Here is a 20,014-nt window from a genome sequence, read left to right as displayed (position 1 = left end):
AATTTTGCTTCGGACTCGACGGTCATTTTCCGCGATTCCGCGGCAACAGTCGCCTGGTGGCGCGCTGGTCGCTACACGTGTTTGTTTAGATAATGATTAATGATACTGATAATGAATAATACTGATACGTGACTGATAATTATCATTGAGTCATTATCTTGTGAGCCTAATTCACAAAGTACATACAAGTACAGCATTGTTCAGTAAACGATATTCTTTGTCCAGTATATGAATAAAATATCATGCACACTGTATATATATATATATATATATATATATATATATATATATATATATATAGATATATATATATATATATATATATATACACAACATACACACATCACTGGTGTTGGGCTAGCGGCTAGGGTGCTGGCTTAGGATCCTAGGATCCTGGGTTCGCAATCCCGGTCGATCGCTGAATTAACGCCAGGGGGGTTGACTCAGTCTGTCATCCTTCCGAGGTCGGCTAATTGAGTACCAGTTCACTGGTAATTCCCTGTTTGTCGTTAAAGGCGGCAAAAAGGGTTGGCGTCAGGAAGGGCATCTGGCCGTAAAACATTGCTTCAAAAAGGGGACCAAAAAACAACAACCACGGTTCCCGAAAAAGGCCAACCCCCGCGTTGCGGGGAAAAATGGCCTCTAAAGGTGGTTATTATTTTATATTTTATACACACACACACACATATGAATCCACCCCTGCATATTATCACTCACTGCATCAAATTTCAAACATAAAATCCAACAAAAAGGGGGAAGACAAGGGCTGCTGAATGCTTCATTCCTCACTCTGCCAAACAAAGAAGACTTGCTGTACCCACAGATCTTTGATTATGCAATTATATTTTTCAAGTGTGTTGCAGCAATGAAGATTTTCAAGCAATGGTTTATGTTGCCACGTCACGTGGTCAGCATTTCAAGCAGATTTGAAATGTGATTCATAAATGTTTATTCAGTTTCAACACAATCATTTGGATTTCGGGCTCGTTTATAGTCTAGGAATCCAGGTGTATGTTTCTCGCATTGGGTGGGAGATCTCCTGGTTTCAAATTCTGGATGAGACCATCATCTTGTTATTTTTAAAAAAAATTTCCACAAATGACCCCAAAAAACAACTTTTGAAAAACAAGATTTGCAAACTGCATCATTAAAGTTTAAAGTGAATCCTAGATACAATATGAATGCAGGTGTGCACACCTTGGCGTTGAGGGGACACACTGAGAGACCACTGCGAAACAATTCCTGCTCTGTGCCCCACTGTGATGCCCGGTGCACACAACGAGCCCAGTGGGACAGCACAAGGATTGCCAAGAATGCCGTCATGGAGCGCTGGGAAAAACAAGTCATTGGCATGTCAGCTTTGTTACCGCTGACCTCCTATTGCTTATCTTATCTGTACACGGGGGTCAAAGGTCATGGACGATTGGCGATTAAGGGATGACATCAATGCTCCATTCACCTGCTTAAATATACAATTGACTTCTTAACTTGCAAAGCAAACAATCCTTTTGATTTATGATTTTATATCTGTGTCTTTTCATTACTTTCATCCTTTTTCTCTCTTTTTTTTTCTTTTTGGATACAAGATCGAGGCTCGTGTAAGAGCTAACATCACAAAAAAAAAACGGACACACGAACCATACAATAAAGGGAGCGGGAGACAAGCTGGGGAGAGAGAGGGAAGCACTCAAGTACAACAGCAGAGAACAGGGACATCGGGAGATCTGCGGGAGGGAGAAGGCTTGGGGGGAGGAGGAATGGGAAGGGGGGAAGGGAGAGGTAAAAAACACATGGACACTGCTAGAACTTCCAGGAAAGAAAGAAGTCTGAATTTCAAAAAAAAAGTGGATCTGGGGTGAATTAACGGGGGTATAAGAGATCAAGGTTTTGGATGGGGGAAGACAAGAGATGATGGGGGAAGACTCTTTAATCCTTCCAACGGAAACATTGATAGGTTTTGACGATTATTACAGTACTTTATTATCATTATACTGTATATATATATATATATATATATATATATATATATATATATATATATATATATATATATATATATATATATATACATATATATAAATATATATACATACATACATATATATATATATATATACATACATACATACATATATATATATATATACATACATACATATTTATATATATATACATACATACATATATATATATATATACATACATATATATATATATATATATATATATATATATATATATATATATATATATATATATATATATATATATATATATATATATATATACATATACATACACACACACAGTCACGTGAAAAAGTAAGTACACCACATGTAAAGTTTTGACTTTTTCAACATATTTCAACATACAGCTATTTGATCTTCATTTCAACAATATTGATAGATAAAGGTGATATAATATAACAAATATCATGAAACATTTAAATTTTGTCGTTCATTGTATAATTTAAATAAACATAAATGCAAATTTCGCATGTGGAAAAAGTAAGTACACCCTTGGCTCTAATAGGTGGTATTGCCCCCTTTGGCAGAAACAACCTCAAGTAGGCGTAGTAGTCTCTGACATCGACTGGGAGAAATTTTTGCCCACTCCTCCATGCAGAATTCTATCAGCTGTGCGATATTGGAGGGGTTTCTTGCATGCACAGCTCGTTTCAAATCCCCCCACAACATCTCGATGGGATTTAGATCCGGGCTTTGACTTGGCCATTCCAGAACCCTCCATTTCTTTCTTTTCAGCCATTCCTTGGTGGATTTACTGGTATGTTTAGGGTCATTGTCATGTTGCAAGGTCCACCTTCGGTTGAGCTTCAACTTTCCGACAGATGGCCTCACATTATACTCAAGCACCCTCTGGTACAATGAAGAATTCATAGTGGATTCTATGATGGTGAGCTGCCCAGGCCCTGATGCAGCAAAGCTGCCCCAAACCATAATATTTCCACTTCCATGCTTTCCAGTTGGTATCAGGTTCTTGTGGTCAAATGCTGTCTTTGGTTTTTGCCAAACATGTCTTCTGGTACTGTGGCCAAATGGCTCTACCTTTGACTCATCTGTCCAGAGCACATTGTTCCAAAAGTGCTGGTCTTTGCCTTGGTGTTCATTGGCGAACTTTAGTCTTGCCCTGATGTTCTTTCTGGACAGCAAAGGTTTCCTCCTGGCACACCTCCCATTTAGATCAAATTTGTGCAACCTCTTTCTAATGGTAGACTCGTGCACTTTGACATCAACAGTGGCAAGAGCTACCTGTAGGTCCCGTGATGACATTCTGGGGTTCTTAGAGACTTCTTTCAGCATCTTGCGATCTGCTCTCGGGCTGAACTTGCTGGGGCGGCCTGGCCTGAACAAGTTGGCAGTTGTTTGGAATCTTCACCACTTGTAGATGATCTTCTGGCCAGTCGAATGATTGATTTCAAATTGTTTGAAGATCTTTTTAAATCCCTCCCCAGACTCGTAGGCATCTATAACCTCTTTCTGAAGGCCTCAGAGAGCTCTTTTGATCTAGGCATGGTAACGCCACACACTTCAACAACAAAGAGCAAACCAAACTAAATGTCTGAGGTTTAAATAAGACAGGTTCCTCCAAGATCCTCTCTAACGATGTTCTAATCATTTGCACCTGAGCTGGTGCACCTGATTCTAATTTTAGGTATTTGAAGTAGTGATAAATGTAGGGGTGTACTTACTTTTTCCACATGCGAAATTTTCATTTATGTTTATTTAAATTATACAATAGACTACCAAATGTAAATGTTTCATGATATTTGTTATATTATATCACCTTTATCTGTCAATATTGTTGAAATGAAGATCAAATAGCTGTATGTTGAAATATGTTGAAAAAGTCAAAACTTTACATGGGGTGTTCTTACTTTTTCACGTGACTGTATATATATATATAAATTGTATTTGTTATAAATATCGACTTTCATTTTCGTGGCCAAGATAACTTTTCATCCAAAACTAATCAGACAATCCATGAATATCTTCTCTTGGGCCTTTCATTCGCAGGTATTATCTCAGTGTTTCATAAACGGATTCAAAATTCTGCACTTCTGTACTGTATTTAAAATGCACAGTGATAATCTATTCTGATTTTGCCCAAAACTCCTGAAACAGAGCAAATTGCTGCCAAACAGGCAAAAAACAGGTCATTAACCAGGAATTTAGAAGCAATTTGGGTAAAAAGTAAAAGGTCAGAAGTCATTAACATGTGGAGCAAATAGGTTTGTTCAAATAGGTTCAAATAGGTTCAAATAGTCAAGACTGTGGTGGTCTCTGTAAAAGACTGGAACTTTTGTGCACTGCATTTGGTGGATTGTGATTTGAATTCATTGCACCCAGCCGCACAATGCAAATTCACAAGATCTATCCTTTTGGATATCTGCTCATCTATTCCATTTATCTGCAAGATATTTGGAAGGATGATGGAAAAAGTGGTTTGCTTTTAGCATAAAAAAAACATTAAACAGCCTTTAAATCTGACAAGCTGCCTGATTAGTTGTTGATAGATCCATAGATATTATCTCCGGAAAGCGGACACACCCCCGCACATAGACAGACGAGATCGGATTTGAAGGCAAAGTGGTGCACATGACGGTTTATGTCGTGTTGCCTTTATCGGGTCGAAGAGCTGTTTTTGTTTTTATTATTGTGCCTGACCCCAACCCTACCTCCTTGCTGGTGCACAGCAAGGCAGAGACAGTGTTCCTGTGGCAGAGGGCCATTCTTGCTCACAGTTCATGCAGCTTCGGCTGATATGGGACACCATTTGTGTCTTATTGTTCCACCAAGCTAGGGGGTTTAATACATCATTTAACTGACTTGTTTTACATCAGCAGTTGTGTGGTATGTAATCCTGAAGTTTTAAAGACTGGGGCAAACAATCTCCAGTCTTTAAAATAGACTTCAATGTGGCCTGCAGAAGCCATCCGAAATTGACAGCAAAGTGGTATGCATGTCACATATGATGCTTATTGTCTGTTGCCTTTATCGGGTCGCAAGGGATTTTCTTATCCCACAATCAACGTACAGCAAAACAGTGTTAAGCAATTTGTTCATACATACAGTACCTTCAGAAAGTATTCACACCCCTTTCACTTTTTCACATATTGTTTCGGTGTTACAGCCTGAATTCAGATTAAACTGATTTAATTAAGATTTGTTTTGTCACTGATCTACACATGATACCCCATAATGTCAAAGTGGAATTTTTGTGTTTTAAAAATCTTTACGAAATAATTTGAAATGGTGAAATGTCTTGAATCAAAAAGTATTCAACCCTTTTCTATGACACTCCAAATTGAGCGCAGGCGCATTCAATTTCCTTTGATCGTCCTTGAGATGTCTTTACAACTTCATTGGAGTCTAACTGTGGCCAATCAAATTGATTGGACATGATTTAGAAACAAACACACCTTTATATATAAGGTCCCATATATACATACACTCCAAAGCAAAATAAATGAGCCAAGTTGATGTTTTCAAATTTGAATCCATAGATCCGCAGTACATATTCCAATTAAAATTAATTAGTCACTTTACAGTAGCTAAAAGCCCTCTGCGTGGTTTACAGCTATTTTTATGAAAAAATTCGTGCTTTAAGAAATTTTGTTCTAAAAAAAACCCGGAAATTACGAAATTTCATCTTTAAAGGCCAATATCTCAAGTAAGACAAAATATTTTAAAATTTTACACATAAAAAAGGAAGATAAGACAAAATGACAAGACGCTATTGTCTGCTCATGCATGGAGACTAGGAGGAGTGCTCGTCACGCTCCATATATCTCCATATAATGTCCATTCTAAGCTATACATTCCTAACTTTCCTAAGATATTTCTTCACCTACCCCCACAAACGTAACAATATATATATATATAATATATATATATATATATATATACATACATATACATATACATATATATATATATATATATTATATATTATATATATATATATATATATATATATATATATATATATTAGGGTGGTCCACAGATATATGTAATATTTAATACTATTAAAAATCCATGCTCCACAAGGCTGCCCTTGTTCCTATGTTTATAAAGATCATATGAACCAAATATGATGTCAATTGGAACTTATTTAGAGGTTGCTCAAAAAATAACATTTTTAATTTATCCTGTTTTTTTCAGATGGCAGAAACTCGCAGCTCTTCCACAGTTTGGTTGCTGGGCAAGTCTGAAAAGGAAATAATATGTGGGGATCTACCAACCAAAGGACACACATTGCAGAAAATGGTGTACCATCACATACAAGAACACCATACAGTTCGTGAAAGTGCCAAACTTAGTGTACACGCTGTGTGTGCATACTGGGAGAAAGCACAAATTCCAGTGCAGAGAGTAGATTCCTGTGAGCGCCAACTTTTGAAGTTGTATGATGCCTACAAACTGGTAAAGAAAAATAGAACCAAGACATTCGAAAACTATAGAGTGAAGGAGCAGATGTTCAAATATGATCTTCAATCCCTCTTCGATATCTCACCAAATGATGCGCTTGAGAAAATGACGAATGAAGAAGACAAACCATTCCTTATCATGCAGCGTGAGGATCCCTCAAGTTCACGTATGGGATCTGTGGACAACACTCTGGCAGTGAAGGAGAACAGAAAGCGTATCAGGCTTGAGAATGAAGATGAAAGAAAGAAGAAACATGCTGCTGAGACTCCAACAGCAATGCAATCTGTTCCATCAACATCGGCTGTGGTTGATGATGATGATGAGTCTGAGATTGAAAGCTCCGATTCAGGGGACAATGAATTCAAACTCCAAAGTCCATCTTCTGCCAAACAGCTTTCAAACTTTCCAAACTTTCCATTGCCACTCTGACCAAGAATGAAGAGCAGTAGCAATTTGTGTTGAGAGTTGTGAAACTTCATCGTGAAAACTTTCCAGTGTCAACCAAAGCCATCTTGTCAAAGAAGTAGGCAATGTTTTGAAACACAAGTTTCTGAAAACAATGTTACGTAAAATCATTCAAATTATGTGTAATCTGATGTTTACTTTGTTTTAATTGTTCTGATAGATTTGTTTTATCATCTCTGATAGATATTTTATATTTTCTGATGGATGATTAATTTTTTCCGATAAATGATTTATTGTCAAATTAATACATGAATGTTTAATCTACTGTTTTGTTTTTAATCTTAATTTGACTATATGAATGAACATTGAACAATGAACAATGAACAATTGAACATACATGTACATTGTACATAATTATTTATTAGTTTACAAACAAACAACAACAATAACAATAATAAATAATTTGAGTAATCGAAAATAGATAATTATCTATGAATTGATGTATGATGCTAAAAATTCTGTATCTTATTATTCATTAAAATTTGTCAACATTTTGAGCAACCTCTAAATATTGTCCAACCAAGCTCAAATTTTCACCACAAACTACTTTCTTCAATAGGAATAGGGGCAAGCTGTGGAGAAATGAAAATCCAATCTTCAAATTTTTGGACCACCCTAATATGTATATATACACACACACACACACAGTCGGACCCTGCTATTCGCAGGGGATACATTCCTGGAAAATCCGCGAATAGTGAAACCCGCGAATAGCAGGGCATTGTTTCAATGGAAAAAGGGGAGATAGGTTTCCGGGTCGCGAAAATCCGCGAATAGAGAAGACCAAACCGCAAATGGCGAGGCAAAACCCACGAATGGTCAGGCAAATCCGAGAATGTCGACGATAATCCGCGAAGGTCGATGAAAGTCCCGGATATGGCGAGACAAAACCCGCGAATGTCAAAGAAAATCCGCGAAGGTCGATGAAAATCCCGTGAATGTATGCTGCGGCATTGTTTCAATGGGGAAAAGGGGGATACGTTCTAGGTTCCCAGCTGTGGGAGAATTATGAGCCAGATAATTATTCTATGGTGTTTTCTGAGCAGGGGAGATAGTAGGCGAGTTATCGCTGGCACCCTGACCAAATTATTTGTTTTCTCACCGACTCAAGATAGAAATCGTGCACTGTCGTGCTCTTAGAGAAACAATGTCTTGCTACAAAGCAAGCAATGGTAAATTAATTGGTAAAATAAGGGGACATAGGTATAGATATATATTGTTGTGTTGTTATTTATTTCCACTGTTGAATTCATCGATATGACTCATTTGTACCATGTGATGTGTTGTGATTTGAAATATAGTGTTGGGATAATGTATTCCCAATGATGAATTCATCTGTACAATGTTGAAATACATGATAATAGGATTTAGGAAATCTTATGCCTAGGTCACACATAGGCGGATTTGTCGGCGACTACTGGCGACTGAAAAAATCGCCACCATCCGCCGACAATCATAATGAAACCGTAATGGACGGTCGCCTGTAGTCGTGGTTATCCTCCCCAGGTCGGCTGCAGTCGGCAAGAGTCGCAAAGGGGCCAAAAAGTTTTTTAAATGTTTAAAAACGGCACGCTCAGTCGCAATGGAAAAAAATCCGCCATGCTGTCGTGATGGAACCGCCATGCTGTCGTCGGTATCCGTAATAAGAGCGTAAAGCGGCCGCAACCCAGTCGCTCATAGTCTTCCGCAATCGCCCCACCAGCTAGCACGGCAGAGATGTGAATGCCATACGGCCTTCCTGCGGCATCTTCCCGACTACGGGCCGACACTGTTGCGGCTGCATATCGACTACAGAAGACCTGTCACGTCTCCCCTGCGGCTATGGGAGACTGACGACGACAGCAGTAGGACTACTGGCGGCTGAGTTACGGCCATTGGCGACAGAGATACGACTGCCTGGCGACTGCATTATGACATACCACGATTCCATGGCAAGACAGGATGGTGTGAGGGTCTCCGTGGAGTGAGGTCCTGTGGTGCCGACAAGGATATGGCGTTATTGTTTGGACTTGGGACTTTTGGGAACTTTATTTTTGGGACTTTGGTCCTTTGGAAACTTTATTTATGGGACTTGGGACCAGTGGAAATAATTTGTTGGACTTTATTTCCATTCTCTCTCCCTGCAGAAAAGTTTGATTATCTATCTATAATTCCAGTAATCTCTGTCTGTACGTCTGTACGTCTGTACGTTTGTTTGTCTGTGACCGCTGTTTCTCGACAACCACGGGTCCGATATACTTTTAACTTGCCAGGTATATTGCTGGGGACCCGAGGATGTGCCTTTTCAAGGTTTCATATTAATCGGACAATTACTTACCGAGCTATGTCCAAAAAACGATTCAACCAATCAGAGAGCAGCGAACGATCGCGTGTGCCGGCGTTGCGAATGGACCAAACCATTCCATGTAAATAGAGGGGGGGGTTCTGTGGTCGTTGCGAATGGACGAAACCATTTCATGTAAATAGAGGGGGGGGATTGTCACTGTACTCGCAAGCCGTTCGCCGTTCGCTTTGGCGTTGCACATTTGAGAGCGTATTCATTTATTTCACGTTTGCAAACTATGTTGGCGTTAAACTATGTTTTACAACTAATAAAAACGAATTTGCGATTCATTCGCTTTCCTGCGCGTTTGTGCACGCGATGGCGATTTCTTTACCAAACTCCGGAAGCCGTTCGCTTTGGACCAAACCATTGCATGTAAATAGAGGGGGGGGATTGTCACCACTCGCAAGCCGTTCGCTTTGGACCAAACCATTTCATGTAAATAGAGGGGGGGGGATATAATTTTAGATATAGATATAGTACGGGCATGCCCTAGTTACATTACAATGATACATCTTTATTAACTTTCTTATTGTACATCAAACATCTTTATGCTTCATGTCATACATCATTGAAGTGAGTAAAGTGAAATGTAAAATAGAGAAATAAAGATTTAAAAAGTTGTGTGAATCGTCTCCAATCGCCGGCGGTCTTATTGCAGTCTTGCGGACGTCGGAGTAAACCGCCACCCGGCCCCAATGCAGTCGCCGCGATCCGCCATCGGTCGTAATCTAGCCGCCAGACTGTCGCCACGCTGCCGCCGTGCATCCGCAATGCAGTCGTCGTCGATCTTCGACAGTCGCCATCCCACTCGGGGCGTCGTCGCAATGCAGGCGCAATGTGGCCGCCTGCAGTCGCCATACTGCCGCCTGACCATATTTGACCGCCCGAAATCGCCGGTAGTCGCCAAAATATCCGCCTATGTGTGACCTAGGCATTATAAATATAAACGTGTATATTTATATATATCGAATGAATGTTTTCAAATGAAATATTTTGAAGGACATTCTGCAAATCTGCATTACTTTCCTTTACAGCGGAGGTTAAATTAACTCGATGGGCGGTATGGAGCAAACGTTGTTTTTTTGTAAATTGCTATCCGAGGGTGAAATTGAGATTGAGTAATGCATTGTTAAGTTCTCCGGAGGTAATCCACATATCTCTTTGGAATGTCACAGATGTAACGTGAAAGGACTGTCTTTTTAATTGCGATCCGAGGGGGATGGATGTGTTCCCTACGAATGAATGGTCTTGCTTACGTGACCTGTGGGGGATGGGTTTACGTGTATCTTTTCTTCCCCTCCCAACTATTCAAATCATGAGTGTATAAAAGCTGTGTTTGAAAACTGAACAGCAGAGTGAGCTATGAGGTCAGGTAGGCAGCATCTTCACATGTTCATCTCTCCTATAATCCATGTGCACATTATGATAGTTTTGCGCAGTAAATAGATCTTTTTAATAAAACGATTCAATGGACCTTTGAGCCGGTGGTCTTTGGGGATAAGACTCCTGATTTCCCTCCACACGGCGGTTCCTGATTCAAAGAGGAATTTTTTTAAAGTTTAAAATGTTTTCCACCACAAATGCACATGATTACAATTTCACAAAAAAATGCTTACAAATAAATTAAAAAACGACAACACCAGGTACCATTTCCAATTTAATGAAGGAGTGCACTTACAGTTTATTAAAAGTGCTTAACCAGCTTAACCATACCGTACCGTGAAAGTAAAAAAAACAAAAAAACACCATCATGTACCATTTAAAATTTTTATTTTACAAACACACGCAACTTTCAAATGATGATAATGCTGATGATGATGATGATGGTGATGAATTAAAATTCCATGAATTCCTCGCACTCTGAGGATGACCCAAATGATAGTCCTGCAACATCGTGCACTGAGGGAGAGGCAGGACAGGAAGGAGAGGCAACAGTTGAGGGTGTTGGTGAGGACACTGGTGAGGACACTGAGAGGGTGGCAGGAGAGGAGGGTGCTGGTGGTGTTTAGGTAGAGGGGGCAGGGTGAAAGAAATAGGTAATGGAGAGGTGCCTGGCAGATTGCCGCAGGTTTCGATGCAGCTCTTTGTAGGGAAAAAGCAAATCATCCAAGCCCCTCTTGAACTTGAGGTACCTCTCCATGACTGGGTCAGCATCTTCCAATTTGTCGACAAGCACCCACATGCCATGCAGCAACTCACCCAGGAACTGGGCTGTGAGGTTATACCTCGGCACCTCTTCCTCATCACTGCCCGCCTCCTCCATCTCCTCCTCAGAAACCGTTAAAATGCCCTCCAACTCCTCCTCAGTGAGGTTGTCGCAATGTGAGGCTGAATGTCATCAAAGCCTTCCCCTCCCAACTGCCGTACCAACCCGACAATCACATGCCTCTCCTCAGTGTTATCGGGAAAGCCAGTAAAGTTTCTGACTGCCTGTTGCCACAGGTTGTGCCAGCACGCATTGATGGTGGAGACTCTCACTTCATCCAGCGACTCCTTGATGGCGCCGATGCAGTAGGCAATGTTGAATTCCTTCCAACACTGCCTGACGGTGAGCTGTGGGTGAGCCGTGGGTGAGCCGTGGGTGGGTGAGCCGTGGGTGAGCGTGTACCGCATACAAAATGCGGCGAAAGGTGCAAAGGGTGTCATACGTTTTAAACGTTGAAACCACACCTTGGTGGAGTGGCTGGATAAGGGAGGTGGTGTTGGGTGGCAGGAAGATCACCTTGACGTTCGGTTAAGCCACATCCAGGTTCGCAGGGTGGCCAGGAGCATTGACCAGGAGCAAGAGAACCTTGAACGCAAGGTTTTTGCCCACCATATACCTCTCCACCTAAGGGACAAACAATTATGGAACCAGTCCAGGAAGGTTGCTGCCGTCACCCAGGCTTTTCTGTTGGCCCTCCAAAACACGGGCAAAGTTTGCTTGTTCTTGCCCTTGAGAGCACGCGGGTTCAAGGAACAGTACAACATCATAGGTTTCAGTATGAGGTCCCCTTTTGCGTTTGCACAGAGGAGAAGAGATACCCAGTCCTTGACAGCCTTGGATCCCGATGCTGTCTCCTCGAGCTTAGAGATGAAAGTTCTCGTGGGCATCTTTATCCAGAAGAGGCCAGTGTTGTCAGCGTTGAACACCTGCTCTTGGAGTGTAATCCCTTCTCTTCGATCAGCCTCGTGAGTTGAGCAGGGAACACTTTTGCCGCCTCGTCGTCCATGGAGGCACGCTCCCCTGAGAGCTTCACATTTTTGAGATCATACCGCTCCCTGAAACGATTGAACCATCCCCTGCTTGCAGTGAATGTAGTCGCGCTGCTTGTACCATCATCGCTCGGCGCATCACTCGCCAGACAGATGATCGTAAATTAATTTGGCCTTTTCGTGAATGAGACGTCCACTCAAAGGCATACTGTTCTGCACGTTGTCCTCAATCCATGTCCTGAGAGCCTTCTCCATCCTTTCTATGTGGACATCCCGGACATAGGTGACCACCTTCATACTCGATACAGCGCTCACTGAAATACTGTCATGAATCGCTTTCTCGTTCTTCCATATGTAGCGAACGGTGGTTTCGTTGACGCAATAATGCCTGCCTACAGAGGCTGCACTTTCTCCCCTCGAAAGCCGGTTGAGCAGCTCCACTTTCTATCTCAGTCACATCACTTTCTTCTGCCTCTTGGTAGTCCACGCATCTCCAGCACTGGTCTTGCATTTGGGAGCCATTATAGAATGAAGAGCAGAGCGAGAGTCAAAAACACAGGTCGAAGCAACAGGACGAGAACAATGTGATCAACATCGAGGACACAATCTGTATATATTGTTATGTTTGTAGGGGGTAGGCAATACCTTAGTCCAGGTAGAATGCATAGGTAGTGTGTTCCGACTGTCGTGAAGAAGAAGAAACCCCATGTAATAAGTAGGAAATTTGTGTAGACCGTATGTGATGGAAGAGCTTGTATCTTGGTCCCCATGAGAGGGGTGGGGTTTGTTAATTAGCGAGGGATTATGGGTAATTGATCCCTTGCATGTAATTGCCTCTGTAATCTTTTCCTGTGTTCCTTATGACACCGCACTACACACCATAGCCAAGCCAAGCAATCGACACCATAACTAATAATGCTAAATAAAAAACCAACCGGAAACATGACATTGAGCACTACCGTGGATAACATCGAGCTGGTGAGTGCACAGGCACAAAAGGTCAGTGAAGCCACGCCCCGAAGAGCAGTGATTGGACCGGAATTTGATTGGCGCAAGGACTGGTAAGATGGAACTTGCTTATAGGAGCGGACACGGAGACGTCGTGGGATGACGTCATAGCCTTGACTATAAAGGAACACTCGTCCGACATTTTCTCCTCTTGCGCAAGGGAGATTCATCACGAACAGTCGTGTCCCGACATTTTGTCTCTTTCTTCTTCCCTCGCTTTCCTTGTGGCTTTCTCTCTTGTGTTGGGTGCTCCAGAGCGAGAGACATTCATAAAGAATGGGGACATATATGGTGCACTCTTGAGCAAGGGACATTCATTGGGAGCAGCCACGATTTTGTATCTCTCGGGTTCTGGATCTGGTGGTGAACGGTCGTGCCCCGACATCGCTCTTCTTCTTTCATTCTCGAGTCCTGACTTTTGACAACAAACGGTCGAGGCTCTGGACTTCCTCGCATCGTCTGGCTATGGTGTTGGTGTTGGTGAACAGGATTGTAAGGATAAGCGCGGCTGGAAGAGCGAGCTGCGCACTAAGGCCTACTGCGTGCCAACGAGCGCGTTTTCACACGCAGGGACGTAGAGGCCTCAGCCGATCTTCGACGATTCCTGACGGGGTTCCAGAGCAACTCGGAGTTAAGTCCCCACAATAAATAGCACACATTTATTTTCGTTCTTTTATATTTCCCTTTTTCATATTTCTCATATTTCTTTTCATATTTCCCTTTCATATTCCATATTTCATATATTTCCCTTCACCACATACAAAAGCCCGCTTGGAGTTTGCAAAAAAGCACCTAAAGGACTCTCAGACTGTGAGAAACAAGATTCTGTGGGCTTTCATGTGTCTTTCACTGAGGAGAGGCTTCCGTCTGGCCACTCTGCCATAAAGCCCAGATCGGTGGAGTGTTGCAGTGATGGTTGTCCTTCTGGAAGTTTCTCCCATCTCCACACAGGATCTCTGGAGCTCAGCCAGAGTGACCATCGGGTTCTTGGTCACCTCTCTTACCAAGGCCCTTCTCCCCCGATTGCTCAGTTTGGCCGGGCGGCCAGCTCTAGGAAGAGTCCTGGTTGTTCCAAACTTCTTCCATTTAAGAATTATGGAGGCCACTGTGCTCTTGGGAACCTTCAATGCAGCAGAGATTTTTTTGTAGGCTTCCCCAGATCTGTGCCTCGACATAATCCTGTCTCTGAGCTTCTGAGCTCTACAGACAGTTCCTTCGACCTCATGGCTTGGTTTTTGCTCTGATATGCATTGTCAGCTGTGAGACCTTATATAGACAGGTGTGTGCCTTTCCAAATCATGTCCAATCAATTGAATTTACCACAGGTGGACTCCAATCAAGGTGTAGAAACATCTCAAAGATGATCAAGAGAAATGGGCGGCACCTGAGCTAAATTTCAAGTGTCATAGCAAAGGGTCTGAATACTTATGTAAATGTGATATTTCAGTTAAAAAAAAAAAAAATTTGCAAAACTTTCTAAAATCCTGTTTTCTCTTTGTCATTATGGGGTATTGAGTGTAGTTTGATGAGGTAAAAAATGAATTTAAACGATTTCAGCATAAGGCTGCAACATAACAAAATGTGAAAAAAGTGAAGGGATCTGAATTATTTCTGAATGCACTGTATATATATATATATATATATATATATATATATATATATAATTTAAGAAACAGGAACTAAATTCCTGCGTGGGGCTAGTGTGAAAAAAATTCTGACTCAACCCTGGACTCAAACCCAGGAACTCATCACTTACGCGGTGACAGCCCACTGAGCTATTGAGTCTCCAGGATATCATCAGAGATTTCTCACACTAACACTGCGAGCTTTATAACGGCCGATATCTTATGTGCCTGCTTGGCAGACCCCGGATATGAGTGTATGTATGTGTATGTAAGTATGTGAAAGTGCATTGAAGATGAACTCATATATATATATATATATATATATATATATATATATATATATATATATACATACATACATATATATATATATATATATATATATATATATATATATATATATATATATATATATATATATATATATATATATATATATATATATATATATATATATAGAAACCCACACACACACACATACAGTATATGTATATTTCTCATGTCAATATGCGAAAAAGGTACTGAAGTTATGTTTTACAACATGTGCTCTCAAGATTCCTCTTCCTGTTTAGCTGGCTGGATGCTTATTGTGCAGGTCCTCCTCCCCTCATTCCCTCACGTTTTATCTCATTGTAGCTTGATGCAATACATGTGTTTGTTTTGTAATATAACATACTTGATTTTCTGCCTCACAGGGATAAAACATATCAGCGATAAAGGAGCTAACCAAAACATTAATGGTTCATAACACGAAAGCTGAGAACGAGCTGGCTCGGCACGACTGTATACTCAACCTGAGCAGAAGGACGAGTCTGGCAGAGCCGAATGAAGCCAGTCGTGACGAGGAGGGAGAATCCAGCAGAGGGAAGATATAGCAGGCGCTCCGCCACAACAAAACCAACACGGAACAGCAAGTTGGAGGCCGGCAAGAAAGGCAGGAAAAGCAGTGCTACAGCCATTATGAGCAACCTGCAGATGTCAACAAACGATCATGAAATGACAAGATAGTTTATCAGAAAGTAACAGATAAAATGCCACTAAAGTTTATATACTGTAGCAATTTCTTGAATTAACGTTTATGGCAGTTGCTGCCCAGAATCTGCAATAAAAATTCATCCTATTTCATAAACTGCAGTGTTAAATAAAAATAATACCATTATCAACTTTTCATTGCAAATTTCAGTGTCGCTCCTTCAATCAATGAAGTTTTTTTTTCATTTTCAGAAAGAAAAGTAAAATTAAATCAGTCAAGGTTATTATGGAGGAGGGGTTTGTAGCAAATTGTGTTGTGAACAATAATTGTTTTCATCCTTCCCTGATAGAGTATTTTCATTTGGAAATGCCACGTACAAGTATTTAGCGTGGAAGAACAGACGGCCGAGACATTTGGATTCCGAGTCAATGTTTTTTTATTCAAACCGCCACCGTCCAACCCACCCGTCCTTCTTCAAGCATATTTTTATATGATAAAATCAAAGGCAAAATGATGCTGCTACACAAGCAGTGTGTACCACAAGTAAATGTAATATTCAGCAAAATTGGACTGATGATAATTGGATTGGACCTTCAGTCCCAACCCCCTCTCCCTCCCCTTTCCTCCCCCCACTCCATGTTTTAGTCCTCCATGACCTGCATTTTAATGATTTCCACCATGTGTCTGTATGCAGAGCTTTAATATTCAGTGTTACAGCTTTCACAGAAGTTTGAATAACAATAATATACTGAACAATGACATCACACCAGTGCAAAGTGGAGAATTTTTTTTTTTTTTTTTTTTTACAATAGTACAACCACTCCCTATGGGAGCAGCAGGAATGGTCATGTTATTATCCTCTCTGGGGTAGTTACTGTAAATTACAGTAGATTTAGCATCGGGCTGTTCAAGAACGTCAGGTTTCCTCTCTTTCAGTGTCTTGTTAAACAGCAGTAGCAACTGTTTAAAAAAGTAATCATACGTGTTTGGGGTTTATCATCTTTTTGACATCCCTTAGGGGTGCCCCATAAAATGCCACTATTAATCGACGTTAACACGGTGTTTGTCCAAGGAGGAAAAAACCCCTGAGAGAGGAGAGATATTATTCGTATTAATATTGTTTTGTAAAAACATTAATATTATGCTATTATCATGAGTTTTGTTGTTACAATTGTTATGAGAAGAAACCTTGGAAAAATGCCACGATAAGCTATCTTAACATGGATATATACCTCAACACGGATTTTGCCTAAGGCAGAAAACCCCTTTGTGGAGGGGGCCAAGTGAAGTTGCTGCTTCTGCTGTCTCAACAATGGATGGAGGTCCTTAATGCCAAACAGGAAATCAGAGCTGTCTCCCTTGACATATCACGTGCCTTCTATGTGGTCTGGCACTCGGCACTGCTCACCAAACTCTTCTTCTATGGTATCCATGGAAATCTCCACGCATGGCTTGCGGACTTCCTCTCTGGTCATAGTCACCGTGTGGCCTTGGATGGTTTTCTCTCATCTCCCCTTCCTGTTCAGGCTGGAGTTCCACAAGGCAGTGTTCTGGGCCCTGTGCTTTTCTAGTCTTCATCAATGATCTCTCCGACTCTCTGGAAAATCCTCTCTATCTCATTGCTGATGACTCCTCTCTCTGCCGCTCCATACCTCATCCCTCAGATCGGCAGTCCACAGCCTCCTCACTTTCTGCAGTCCTGGACAAAATCACAGACTGGTCAAACAAGTGGAACATGTCTTTCAATCCTGACAAATCTCACACTCTTGCTATGTCTATCCGAAAAGACCGACTGGACATCCCTCCCATCTACTTTCTCAACAATCCTCTCCAAGAAGTTCTGTCACTCAAGCTTTTGGGTCTCACTATCTGCCATGATCTTTCCTGGGAAAACCACATTTCTAAGCTGGCCTCCAAAGCCAGTCGCCGACTGGACATCCTCCGTCGTGCGAAGTCCTTCCTTGGCTCACCTGAGCTCTTCACCACATACAAGGCTTTCATCCCCAGGTCAATGGAATACTGTTCTCCCCTCTGGGCTGGTGCTCCTGCCTCACACCTAGCTCGGCTTCACGTTGTTGAAATCAAAGCTTTCAGAATCATTGGAATCTCCTGCGATGAAGCTAACTCCGAGGGCCTTTCACTCACTCACCGCAGGCAGGTAGGTGGTCTTTCTGTCTTCTACCCACTCCTTTCCTGCCTTGCTACCCCAGCTCTCTCTGTGCTCTGTCCCCCAAATACTCCTACAGGTCGCACAAGATCTGCCTGCAAACCTCTTCTGGTGAAACTGCCAAAATCTAGACTTTCTATTCACCTTCACTCTTTCATTCCTCTTTTCTCCCAGCCTCTGGAACAAACTCCCTCATTCTCATCAATTCCACTCCTCCCTCCAGGTCTTTAAAACAGCTGTTCACCACCATCTCTTATCTTCCCCCATCCAAAACCTTGATCTTTTCTACCCCAGATCCACTTTTTTGAAATACCGATTTCTTTCCTGGAAGTCCTAGCAGTGTCCATGTGTTTTATACCTCTCCCACCTCCCCCCCCCCCCCTTCCCATTCATCCTTCCCCCCAAGCCCTCTCCCTCCCACAGATCTCCCGATGTCCCTGCTCTCAATTGTAGTTGTGTGCTTCCCTCTCTCTCCCCATCCTGTCTCCCACTCCCTTTGTCAAATGTTTTATGTGTCAGTTTGTCGTTTTGTGCTCTTACACGAGCCTCGATCTTGTATACAAATTTTTTTTTTTTAAATAATGACCCTTAATCCTCCTGAAAAGCTTGGATGAAATTGGATAAATAACGACCGAATATATCACGGTCAAACGTACACACAGACAGACAGAAACTAAATTGCGTATTTTACCGTGATTACTAAGGACACAATTGCAAATATGAAAAGATAATATAAAGGAAGGAAAGTTCATACTACACTGAAGATAACAAAGAAAAGATGTATTTCCATTTTCAGTTCTCAAAATCTCATGCACAGTGCATCCAATCAAATATTAAAATTACCCTCCGGCAATGGATTAACGCCTGAAATGTCAGCTTCCCTTTACTTCCCAAGGTGGTTAGCATATCTCAATCAATGTCCTGTTGATTTCATCCATTAAAATTACTGTTAACATTCAAGCATTGTCAAAATGCTTACCTGCGTTCTCTCTCACATTTACCCTGCAAAGCCTGCTGGGTAAAACCAGTAAGTATGATCCAGAAGATGAGTGGTACTGCAATCCTCCAATCAAAAGCGGACGTGATCAGAGGAACGCAGCCCATTGACCAATCGAAGCAGAGCCACCATGGGCATAACAAGAGGCACACATTCAGGGCATAGATGTAATTGTAGTTTATTGTCTGTGTGTATAGGTTGAACACATAATTCATGGGAAGAAAGGAAGAAAAGAAGAAAGTGCAGGTGAGATTTACTGTAGGACAACATACAAGAAGCCAAAAAAAAGCATATTCTGAAAAAAAACGCATTGGGCAGTATTAGGATTCAAGATAAATTTTCAGAGAGAAGCGTGATGTGCACGATGAGCACATTTGGAGGTCTAAACAAAAAGTACAAACCCGGACAAGCAGACCCTCTGCAAAGGACGCTGGATTATCATCAGGGGTGAATGCAGGAGGTCCGCTCCCCATGGCCCTCCAACGGACATGTGCAATGGCAAGAAGAGCCATGCACAAGACAGCCTGTCTCTTTATAAAATCACCAAACTCTTGTCCCTGATGATGAGAGAAACAATAAAAAGCAAAAAATCGCCACCAAATCTTAGTGTACTCAAAATCAAGATCGCTGATGTAATCCTCCTCAACCCTCTACCTCTTGCGTAGTGTGGGGACAGGCAAAATCGCCTCGCTTCCTTACACATAAGTACTAAATGTATGGGCACTCAACGTAATTTCAAGTTTCACAATAGGTTCTGCGATAGTAAAACTAAACTCTGTGATACAGCAAAAAAATGTCATCAACTTCAA

General features: G+C 41.5%; 1 protein-coding gene across 3 annotated transcripts in view; it reads right to left on the bottom strand.

Annotated features, from left to right (window-relative positions):
• Nucleotides 1–20,014, bottom strand: part of TMTC4 (transmembrane O-mannosyltransferase targeting cadherins 4) — a 166,102-nt gene that overhangs the window by 56,787 nt on the left and 89,301 nt on the right. For 2 of the 3 annotated variants that reach the window (XM_068128585.2, XM_078784646.1), the window contains 4 exons: nucleotides 19,607–19,762; nucleotides 19,188–19,390; nucleotides 15,863–16,037; nucleotides 1,198–1,329 (listed from right to left, as the gene is read on the bottom strand). In XM_068128585.2, coding sequence (XP_067984686.2) covers nucleotides 1,198–1,329; nucleotides 15,863–16,037; nucleotides 19,188–19,390; nucleotides 19,607–19,762 — 666 coding nt within the window. The remainder of the gene's footprint in view (nucleotides 1–1,197; nucleotides 1,330–15,862; nucleotides 16,038–19,187; nucleotides 19,391–19,606; nucleotides 19,763–20,014) is intronic. The other variant, XM_068128586.2, reaches the window with a different exon arrangement.

This window comes from Myxine glutinosa, chromosome 9 (genome assembly GCF_964187855.1).
Source record: "Myxine glutinosa chromosome 9, kmMyxGlut1.1, whole genome shotgun sequence".
NCBI lineage: Eukaryota > Metazoa > Chordata > Myxini > Myxiniformes > Myxinidae > Myxine > Myxine glutinosa.
This window is presented reverse-complemented; position numbering and strand designations above follow the sequence as displayed.